Below are 11,323 nucleotides of genomic sequence, written 5' to 3'. Positions count from 1 at the left end.
ATAGTAGATTTAAGTAGGAAGCGAACCCCAACTTGACATCTTAGCTTATTAGTTGAAGTTTGCAGCCGCCATTTTAATCTATTACTAATTACAATGGCATTATCTGTGATAACGTCATAAAGACCCCTATATGTAATGCCAAGATTCCGTAGCTTTTGATGTTTGAACAGCCCACCTATGCCTGGACTTAATTTTTCTTTTGGATGCAAATTCAAGGTTTTTATTTCTTTTTTAATATATTGCTAGTTAAGATGTTCAAAGCTCAAACCTTGGCCAAGCTTTCGGTAATGGTCTTCAATGGAGAACAGCAAAGTTCTGCACATAGTGATGTTCCCATGGCTTGCAATGGGACATTTCATTCCCTTCTTTCGTCTTTCCAAGCTCTTAGCCCAAAGGGGTCACAGAATCTCCTTCGTATCAACCCCAAGAAACCTCTCTAAACTTCCCAAAATACCATCAAACCTCTCATCTAAAATTACCCTCGTATCCTTCCCTTTGCCTGAAGTACCCAACTTACCATCCCTAGCTGAATCCTCCATGGACATTACTCATAACCAGCAGCAACCACTCAAGCACGCCTTTGATCTGCTACAACCGCTTCTAACTTCTTTCCTCGAATCCTCAAAACCTGATTGGATCATTTATGACTATGCTTCTCATTGGCTTCCGTCAGTAGCAGCGCAGCTAGGTGTCTCACGCGCCTTCTTTGCTGTCTTCACAGCTGCATGTTTATCCTTCCTCGGTCCACCTTCAGCGTTGATTAACGGTGGAGATGGTGCAAGATCAACGGCTGACGACTTCACAAAAGTCCCCAAGTGGGTCCCTTTTGAATCCAACCTGGCTTACCGTTTGCATGAAATTACCAAATACGTCGAGAGAACGGATGAGGATACATTTGGACCACCTGACACGGTCCGGTTCGGTGTTACGATTCAAGAGAGTGATGTTGTTGTTATCAGAAGTTCTGATGAGTTTGAACCGGACTGGTTCAATCTTTTACGTCAGCTTTTTGAAAAACCGGTAACACCGGTTGGTTTTTTGCCGCCAATACTGGAAGAAGATGAGATTCAGAAAGATGAAAAATGGGTTGTTGTTAAAGAATGGTTGGATAAACAGAGAGTAAACTCAGTAGTATATGTTGCGCTGGGGACTGAGGTTCATTTGAGTAAAGAAGAACTCAGTGATTTGGCGATGGGGTTGGAGAAGTCAGGCTTACCTTTCTTTTGGGTGTTAAAGAAGTCGCCCGGGTCATCTCAGTCAGAGTTGGACATGTTACCAGATGGACTTGAGGAGCGAGTCAAGGGACGCGGGTTTGTTCACTTGGGGTGGGTTCCACAAGTGAAGATACTGAGTCACGAGTCCATCGGGGGATTCTTAACTCACTGTGGTTGGAACTCGGTTATAGAGGCACTAGGGTTGGGACGGGTTTTGATCATGTTTCCGGTGTTGAATGACCAAGGGCTAAATGCCAGGCTATTGCACGAAAGAAAAGTCGGCGTAGAGATACCAAGGAATGAGATAGATGGATCGTTTACAAGTGATGAGGTGGCGGAGTCAGTGAGGTTGGCGGTGGTGGAGGAATCGGGCCAGTCGTTGAGAGAAACAGTACAAGCAATAAAGAGTTACTTTGGTGACAAGGGCAGGAACGACGGTTACGTCGATAAATTTGTTCGTCAACTAGAGGAGAACAGGAAGTGAGGAGGTTCAAGGCTTTTATGAATAAAATCATAAAGAAATTACAAGAATGTACGGTATTGTACCAAGTAATTATTAATCTTTACTGACCAAGGATGATGCTTGGAAAGAATAATAATTTCCATTCACTATAGAATCAGGCATGGTAGCCCATCTGTACAATGTATGGTTAAGACTTGACATTTTGCTATTTTGAAAAACAAAACTATGAGCCGTCTGAGATGCTGCTATTGGTAATACAAAAAGAATGGAAACCTAACCTAACCTAGAAAGAGATTATTGTACATATATATGTTAATATCCAGATTTCTGTCTCACCTCCTTGTTATGAACTAAAAGAAAATTGAATAGCTAAAAAGAAGCATCTCATCTTCAACAGCATTCTGAAAGATCTGCCCATCCCATAATGTTACAGAAGGGTCTGAATCATTTATGTTGGATACAATGCTCAGATGATGTTGAAAGATTCAATAGCATGCATGCTTCATCTTCATGGGCTAAACATATAGATGAAATATGGCTCCAATATCACTTTAGGCCAAATGGAGGAATGACTATAGTTTTCATTCGCATTCTGTACAAAAAGGAAAACAAACGAAAAAAAGATGAGAATGGAATACAGTAATGATCACTTGAATTTGTTTCTGCCATATCTTGAATGCATATAATGATACAGTAATAATATGAACATAGATTACTATCAGGTACGCTTTCCAACAATATGGTGGTATATGCAAATTTAAAATATTTATTCTGTAAAACATTTAGGAGTTAAACCAATATCTAATCATATAGGCCAAAAAAAATAAAAAACCAACAGACAACTTTCGTACAGCTCTAGAATGTGGAGGCAAGCATTACAAGACCAACACAGGCCACAGCAACCACATTAAGCAGCTTTGATCTTATATGCTGGGAATGACCTTCACTACATGCATGTAGTTAATTACCCTTCTAAAGAATGAAAGCTCTGCACTGAATTAACATTACATTATAATGAACATATGCAGAATGATATGGCTAAAAGTAAATATTAGTGAGCAGCATACCTGAGATCAGTGTCACCAATCAGGCGCTTGTTGTCCAAAACGGTCATTACCATCCTGAATCATAGCTTAACCAGTTATAGTCACTTTGGTTTTAGGATTCCGGGGAAGGCTAGCTTTGCCTAGTTGAGGATTTTCTATAGAATACACGAGAAGACTTCCATCTTTTGTTCCGGCCAAGAAGCATTCTTCTGGAGTCACAGTTAGGGATGTTATTATCTTCCCTACTCCATTATATCTTTTCACAACCTCAAGTGTGTTCATAGAGCGAACAACAATCTGTCCTTGATCACCAGCACAAACCAAAAACTCACCACACCCACTGAGTTCAACACAGTTAAGGCGCCCATTGGATTCGGAAGAGGCAAGATGTTTTCCATTAATAGAATAGAGGTGTAAACTGAGATCACCATCAGCATAAAGTACAATCAATCCATGCCGAGAAGCAACAAGTTTTGACAATGCGCTGCCGGATGGATGTTGTAAAGATCTTACATATCTTCCATCTCGCAAGGTATGGAAAACACAAGTTCCATCTTTTGACCCACTAATAACTACGTCAAGCTCCACACTAACATACAAGCATGTAATTATATCATCATGACCACACAGAATATGAAAGGGAGTTTCAGCAATGATACAGTCTTTACGGGGAACTTCTGTCTGCAAGTTTCGAACTCTCTTTTCAGGGACTCTGACGCGAAGAACTTCCCACACCATGACCGTAGTGTCGTAACTTCCAGTAGCAAGAATGCTTCCATCAGCTGTAACTGCAGTAGGTTATCAATCATCAATGAGACAACAAACACTCCAAGAAGCACTTACACAAACCGATAATTCATAACATAACATTTAGCAGATGCAGATCGTCCTCATCTAGACTCAAACATAATGATGCAATTCACAATTTATTTGCATGGATATTTCACTTTCGTTCCTTCTATTTATCAATACGATCTGAAGCTTTGAACAACAGCACCATCTTACCTATCACTACTTGAATTTATTCATATCTCAATATTGCTATTGTGACCCACTACTACGAAGAAACATCGACAGCGAGAAAAGAAATGCTAACTTCAAGCAGATGACAAAAACCATTAGGAACTTGAGATCATAATTTCAAAGAACTTTACATAAATTATTCACACAACAGATAATTCCACAAATGCAACATGGTGAACTTTAAAGAGTTCACTAGTAAAAGATTTGAAAAAGGTCTGAAATGACTAAAGGAATACCAGCTGAGCTTTGAACAAAATAAAATCCAGCTTCATATTTCCTTTTTCAGCAGATTTACAGCATTCCTTTAAAAGAAAAATACCTGCAACACAGCTGACAACATCTTTGTGCTGCCGAATGCTCTGCACCATTCTTCCATCACTCAAAGAAATGACTTGGAAGCTGTTTTCCCAATTGCCACATGAGATTAAAAAGTTCTCAGATGGTGTTTGCATTGTCGCAAAGCATTGTGCTCCAAGTTCAACACTTTCTGCCAGAGGACTCCCAATTTTTCGAGGGGAAAGAATATCAGAACCAACTCCAAAGAAAGGATCCTGCAAAGTTTTCTAAACTAGCTTAAAAAAATTACATCTAAGAAGCATAAAAAGGTAATTTACATCCTAGTGATTTAAGTTATAAAACTAATAATAATATGATTAAGAACTAACCTGAGAACCTGAAAAGGTGAAATTTCCACCAGATTGGAGTTGGGTTGTTAACCACATCTTAACAGACAAAGTAAGCCCCTGGTTCACGATGACAATGTTCAAGTCCAGTAATCCAACATACAACACAGCTGATGGGGGATAGCTCATACAAGAAACAACAGATGTCAAATTAATAGAAGCGGGTGCAAAATACAATGGATGAGCAATTGGGATTGGAGGCCCTCTTCTTGGGTGTCTTTTTCGGAAAATCTGGATTGGCGTCTGGCCAAAATTTGCAATTTGATCTTCAATTGCAGATCTCTGCAGCTCATCATCCATAGTGTCCAGATCAACAGCACCTTCATAAGTTAAATAATAGAAGATATTTGCAGCCTGCAACCGAGTTTATTTTAACTGAGATCAGTTTGAAGGAAAAACAAATAAAAAAGAAAATCAAGATTTGGTTGTAGAAAGATGTTCTTTCCAGAGAATACCTCCACTGCTGGTTTCCCACGCTGCTTGTAACCAAATACCAAATCAATCCAGTGATGCAGATTTGAGCTAACATACTCACTTTCAAGGGCCTCTCTGTTTTTACTTATGAACAATTCAGGTGAACCCTACAAAAAAAAAAAACAAGTGTTATTTAGGGTTAAACTAAATGTTTAAGTAAAATACAATATCAACTAAAATTGACAAGGGTACTTTAGCTAGCAAGTCAAGGACTCAAGGGGAAAAGTGGATAAGAAAGAAGTCTTAAAAGTGCAAGTCTTGTTCACACAAAGTCCCATCCAGATTAAGGAGCTTAACTCCTAGAAAGTTTACCCCTCATGGAACTGGGATAACATGAGGCATATTTTTTGCACCAAAATCCTTCCCTTCTTTGGCACACCATGTTGTGATAGACATTCAACCCTGTAGGGTCACAGAATAAACTATAAACTATGTTGCAGTCCAAAAAAATTCTATCTTCCCCAAGGATTTTCATTCATTTGCTTCTGCACTATTCTATCTAAAACAATACAAGCCTTTTTTTTCCCCTTCATTTTCCAACAATCTTTATCTGTCCAGTTAGTAAATGAGCTGCATCTTTGTTAGTCTTTGTAAAACACCTCTCATCTGACGATTTCACCACTATCCCATGTTACTCATAGTCATTGTTAGGCTACACATCTCCATTACAATATCTAGAAAAATAATAAAATAAATTGTTAGCATCAAATGGGAAAAAGAGATGCTTGTGCTGTATATACACTTACCTGCTGCTTTCACTCTTGCAAAAGTATAATACCACAAACACAATTCAGTGACATTGTACCTAATATGTAATCTCATATATCTTTTTTTTTTTTTGGAAGGAGAGGGCGGTTTCAACAATAGTAAATCAAATATACCATCTCATCCATACCTTTATTTGACCCTCAAAAAATAGAAACACACTTCATTACTGAGTTTCTAGAATTGCATTAGAACCTTGATAAATGTTACTTTTCCTTAATTTCTCGTACCAGACCCCGTATGAACAATACAAATTATGTATCTACACAGTTAGAATCAGATTTGAATGGAGGGTGTAACAAATTTGATAGGATAAAAACTATTATACAAACAAGCATGTGAAATATATTAAACCACAGAAACTGCTAGGGAGAGAAAAATCATATTTATTCCTCTTAAACTAATAAATTATCTTTCTGACTACCAGAAATTTCTCAGATTGATCCAGTAGCTTCTTAAGGAGGTTCCCATCATCATACACACTATATGAGGACAACCATAAACTCCAAAACATTCTTGAAGCAGAAACAACCTATTGAGAAATCAAATTGTCCCCAGATAATGTCTGAAACACGACATTCTTGGGGGGAATTCACATACCTTAGCCCAGGGAGGGAGAGAAACATCACTTATGGGTTCACCATCTTGCTTCACCCCTAGATGATAAGAGTTTGAATTTATAAGAAACTCAGGCATGTAATAAAACTCAGGGATCAACTCCTTCACATCGCTTGTATTAGAAAGGCAATTCCGATATGTGCCTTCAATGCTTTGAAAAAGACGATCCGCATGATCAAATTTACCACCCTGATGAAAAATGGCACCTTAGTGGAGCTTCTAGACTAAAATATTGAATGAAAAAGGAATATAATTCAAGTCTAGATTGCATCCACATTTAATGCATTCATACCTATGACCAGACACAATTATCAGACTTTGTATGACTACTGCAGTGATTTTTAAATCCTTTGTCTTTTGTTGAAAGAATCATTCATAAAAGAATTCATAAATAGCTCTAGTTCACACAAAACTCCAGTATTCATCATGCCCTTGAAAAACTAAATGCTACTCATAACATTTATCAATAAAAACAATAACCATATAGAATTTCTTGCAAAACCCAAGATTATGAAGTTTCACCTGCAATGGAAACTTTTCAAGTAATGATAATTTCAGATGTATTTAACTTTCCTCCATATAGAAGAGTAAATAAAAGTATATTTTTGCTACTTGGTACCAGTTCAAAAAATCGCATTTTGCAAAGATCACACCAAAATTCGTGCTTTAAAAACTGTATTAGCAGGTTATCAGCTGAACTTCATTGCACCAAAAAAACAGTCAGATCACCACATATATCATATATCATTATCAGACAAGGTGGATAGCATTTAAATTCCACGCATCATATGATACCTAAATTCATGATGCCATGAAAAAGGTACCTGTAAATTACGGTGAAGAGACGTGAAAGGTTCTAATCGAAGGAGGTAATATAGCACAATCCCCATGCTTGAGTAATGAGACCCATAGTAGAAACTGCAATAGGAAGTAGGAGCACAGCGGCACCATTAGACAATTAACTAAAGCAAACTCTATAGAACAGAACCCCTAAATGTCCTAAAACTAGGATTGAAGATTACCTGGGTATATCGGGATCACAAAAGTTACGATACCTGTCTTCAAACACCTGAATTATGAGGCATAATATTGAGATATTTGGAAAGAAAAGAAAAAGATGATGTAGAGGAATCAGCATTAAGTATGCAATTCATTAAACAAAGACAAATAAACTGACCTCAAACCGTTTCGAGTCCAGTGCTCCTACAGGCTTGGAGAGATCCCGAAAAGTTGATGACTTGTTAAAATCAAGAACCTCCGATGAGTAATCAGCCAAAATCCAAGGAAAGACAGGATACTGAGTCAAATCATTATAAGATCTTCCTGCAAGTGTGTTGAGAATCATCAGATACTCAAAGTTTGTTATATCCCTTCTCCTCCAGCTCTCCCTAGCAGTTTCTGCCATTTCCAGTGCGACACGTCTATCAACAAATGAAATAGTGCCACTCTTGTCCCTACTACTTCCTCTTGGAAACAACAGCTCATTTCTGGTAGAAACTATCAGGGTTCCAATCTCCTTTGCATCCTTCTGTGATGCAAAATTCATAAATATGGGAGCAACTGAATCACCGAAGAAAATCTCAACTGCAGTGTATCTAAGCAAATACCGAGTCCAGTGGACAGCTTTAATCTATGGCCAGCAAAAATAAACAAGAAGAAAGCAGATTGGTGTAAGAGATATAAGCAATACAGCTCAAATAAAAAAACTGATGGTTCCCTACCTTGCTAACAAAAATAAACAAGAAGAAAGCAGATTGGTGTAAGAGATATAAGCAATACAGCTCAAATAAAAAAACTGATGGTTCCCTACCTTGCTAATATTCCATCTCCGATGGCGCTTAACATTTTTGAATTGTTTTTTATGCAAAATTTCTGCCTCTATATTTTCAGGAGAAGTCCCTTTCTCAGAATTTATATCAAGATGAATGGCCCACTTAAAAGACTTCGGCTTTTGATCAGCCTGTGCTGACTCAGACTGGCTTGATGCATTTAAGTTCTTGAAAACTGAAGACCCTACAGTACCTTCAACCAAAAATTCACCAAAGAAATGCAAGACATCTTTCATAACTGCCAATTGACCTGCCAATTTTCTTTTTGGTGTCACAAGCACACATGGAAGTGACATAAGAACCTGCAATATCAAACCTCAAATTAACAATGAAGTAACTCCAGATGTTTCAATGAGAAGAAACATAGTTTGACTGTTCTTAATCCCACAGATGAGACGTACCTCACTAGTTTCCGTTTCTGGAGAAGGTGAACATAACTCCTTTCTGTCTTGTACAATGTTGATCTGATCATTGCTGCTTTTAACTACTTCCAAGCTTTGACCATCTGAAGAATCCTCAGGGATAACCACCAGCCCACTTGGTTCAGCACCACTCTCACCAGGTTCTGAGCTCCCCTCGTCTGTTATCCTGCGTACACCTTTGAGCAGAAACTGCTTCATTTGCTCAGGAATGTGCCCCACAAAACTAGATTTGCTCTCATTATTGGGAAGTGTAGCCTCATTTCCAGAGGAAGTGGAAGGAGGATGACACAGCTTTTCATCAAAATGATAATTCCGTCTTAATTTTGGTCTACGCCGCCATGTATCTTCTGTCTTGTCAAGTTTCCAATGTGTCACAGCACCATTCGGAAATGGATTAGCAGACCATGGACCCCTTTCATCGATCAAAGTACGAAACATGTGCATCCATTTTTCCTGTCAAAGCAAAATGTATTATTTACATATATATGAGCACAAGATTCAGCATTATTTAAATAATGGAAGAATGAGGTCAGAAACAAAGAAAGTGAGCTATTAAAGAAGCTAAGAACAACCAAAAGAAAGAACATGTTCCACAATAGAAGAAATTTTAACATACAGCAACAATTTGCTGCTCCTCCTCATGGGCAAGCAGGAATGCGGCCCTTCTGCTCTCATCTGAAGCAAGAATAGTGTGTAAGCTACTTTGTATCTCATCTTCAAATGCCTTCTGGTTATTAATTTCTAAAGAGGAATTTTCATCCATCTTAGCATGAAGCTCCTGCAACTGTCTGCTACGGTCGGATTTTAACATCTTTACATACTTAGACTCATCAGAAACCTGAAACAAGAAACTACAGAATTGAATGGTGCCTAACTTGGAAGAGAAGAGGAGCACAAAAGAGTATGTCAAGTCAGTTAACACAAATCTCATAAAACATGCCAAAACATTCAGTGTTAGTATTATATTGCTTGCCTTTAGGCAATAACAGCATTAATAAAACATGAAATGCACATATGATATCTTCAAACTTCATGTTCAGCCTTGGAGATATCTCGAAAGAAATTTTCTCAAGTCAGAAAACCAAAAAGTTCACAAAAAGAAACATTAGAGCAACAAACATCATCTCATTTTCTTTCTTCCATCGAAGAGAGACTTAATAGACTATCATACTAATTGAAAAATCAGAATATCACTTGGAACCATGGTTGCCGTGCAAAGTCTATATAAACAACACAAAATTGGAAAACAAAAATAACAGGTCTCACTCTTGGAATATAGCAAAACATCCATGGAACTTCCTAACTCAAGGAGACTGCCCAACATTGAAATATAAGTAGAGAAAATAAATATAGGAAGAAAGTTTCATTTGATTAAAACAGCAAAACAACAAAAGTTGATAATGGCAAAAGATGCTGAATTTGAAGTTCAGAACATACCGCAGAAAGCACTTGATCCTTCTGAATTAGATTGTGAATGGAGCCTGTTTCTTTCAAGTGGCTGCTTGAATCAAATGAGTCATCCCTACCAACCATGCTAGTAGCAAGCATTGACTTTCCAGAATTTACAGTTTCGCAAATCACGTGTGCTATTACATGAAAACGAGCACCATCATCTAACATTCCATACTGGGATCTTACAGCAAGCAAAGACCTGATCACCATGTTATTTCATTGTCAATCTTCATGGAACTAGTATAAGGCAATGAAAATTATTAATTAATATCCTCCATTAGAACTCAGGATAACTAATTACATGTCACACAAAATCTGGAAGCTTGGGCATTGGATAAAGAAATAATACCAGATGAAAAGCTGCAGTCTATTCTTGCTTTGCTCATCATCAGTGGCCAAAAGGGAAGGCAAAAGTGAGATGAATTGTTGGACACAGCGCGACGCTCTTTCAAGGGAAGATCTGCAGAGGTATAGGATTAAAAGTCGAAATACAATTCTTGGGCACCTTTCCCCCCTTAAAGCCATGGCTTTATCTACATTTTTGTTTGGTTTTCCACTCAATGCATTGCCAATGCCTCCAGATACAACAACGGCAGCCATTTCTGCAGCAGGAATGTTAAGAGATTCTACCAAGCCACGTGCTCTTTGGCCAAAAGAAGGCCCAACAGAAGCTGAAATTCTAGGCATCATCTTGCTTGGACCCTTTCCATTCATCTCACTAATAACAATCCATAAATTGTCAAATAAATTCCACCACTTATCATCAGTTATGCCATCTTCACTTGATATTGGCTGCCTGGAAGCCCTTGGATTTCTGAGAAAGAAAAGAATCAAACAGAAAGATGAAGTTTCTATCTACTGGACATCTTATATGGTGGCAGAACACTGTCTTCATAGATGTCCACATGATGTTGTATTCAATTATGAGGCTCACAGTAAAAATGATAGTGCAATGATAAAAACACCATTTTTGATGGTGCAACATCAATGGTTAGCAGCAACTAATTTTCCGAAATGAGTACATATGAAGTCATGAAACTTTGCACTTAAATATGAATATTCAACTTTATGAAATTCGGTCCAACTTGATATTTCTAATTCTGTTTAAAGATATTGTAGATACCATTTGCACAAAAGAACAGAATGCCAACCGATGGCACCCTACATCATCACAAGAGAATTCTATACTTGCTTGAAATTGAATAAAAGCCAACACTTGCTTCTAATTCTCCTAATCATATCAATTGATACTCCTCTGGATTGAAAATTCTATAGCAAAGGTAAATTTGATGATTAGAGTAAGGGTGCAAAATGTGAAAGGTTTTGTGATGGTG

The 11,323-nt window shown here is 37.8% G+C and overlaps 2 protein-coding genes across 3 annotated transcripts in view; one reads left to right on the top strand and one right to left on the bottom strand.

The window, feature by feature from the left end:
- The first annotated feature begins 180 nt into the window (after window positions 1–180).
- On the top strand, window positions 181–1,831 carry LOC18591824 (UDP-Glycosyltransferase superfamily protein). Its single transcript, XM_007018196.3, has one exon. It carries the CDS (start codon window positions 298–300, stop codon window positions 1,696–1,698), a length of 1,401 nt encoding a protein of 466 aa, XP_007018258.2. The 5' UTR covers window positions 181–297; the 3' UTR covers window positions 1,699–1,831.
- Window positions 1,795–11,323, bottom strand: part of LOC18591822 (binding protein) — a 27,257-nt gene continuing 17,728 nt past the window's right edge. For both annotated transcript variants that reach the window (XM_007018191.3, XM_088808970.1), the window contains 14 exons: window positions 10,339–10,803; window positions 9,975–10,188; window positions 9,154–9,375; window positions 8,517–8,990; window positions 8,097–8,417; window positions 7,464–7,916; window positions 7,309–7,355; window positions 7,111–7,204; window positions 6,269–6,475; window positions 4,885–5,010; window positions 4,412–4,783; window positions 4,066–4,297; window positions 2,745–3,511; window positions 1,795–2,269 (listed from right to left, as the gene is read on the bottom strand). In XM_007018191.3, the coding sequence (XP_007018253.3) occupies window positions 2,811–3,511; window positions 4,066–4,297; window positions 4,412–4,783; window positions 4,885–5,010; window positions 6,269–6,475; window positions 7,111–7,204; window positions 7,309–7,355; window positions 7,464–7,916; window positions 8,097–8,417; window positions 8,517–8,990; window positions 9,154–9,375; window positions 9,975–10,188; window positions 10,339–10,803 (3,928 nt within the window). In that variant the 3' untranslated portion in view covers window positions 1,795–2,269; window positions 2,745–2,810. The remainder of the gene's footprint in view (window positions 2,270–2,744; window positions 3,512–4,065; window positions 4,298–4,411; window positions 4,784–4,884; window positions 5,011–6,268; window positions 6,476–7,110; window positions 7,205–7,308; window positions 7,356–7,463; window positions 7,917–8,096; window positions 8,418–8,516; window positions 8,991–9,153; window positions 9,376–9,974; window positions 10,189–10,338; window positions 10,804–11,323) is intronic.

This window comes from Theobroma cacao, chromosome 8, assembly GCF_053813885.1.
Source record: "Theobroma cacao isolate CCN51 chromosome 8, ASM5381388v1, whole genome shotgun sequence".
NCBI classification, from domain to species: domain Eukaryota; kingdom Viridiplantae; phylum Streptophyta; class Magnoliopsida; order Malvales; family Malvaceae; genus Theobroma; species Theobroma cacao.
Note: the sequence above shows the minus strand (reverse complement) of the source record. Positions and strands in the feature narration are given on the sequence as shown.

Excerpts from the sequence above, each read along its gene's own strand:
- LOC18591824 (XM_007018196.3), top strand. The coding sequence starts at position 298 with ATGGAGAACAGCAAAGTTCTGCACATAGTGATGTTCCCATGGCTTGCA.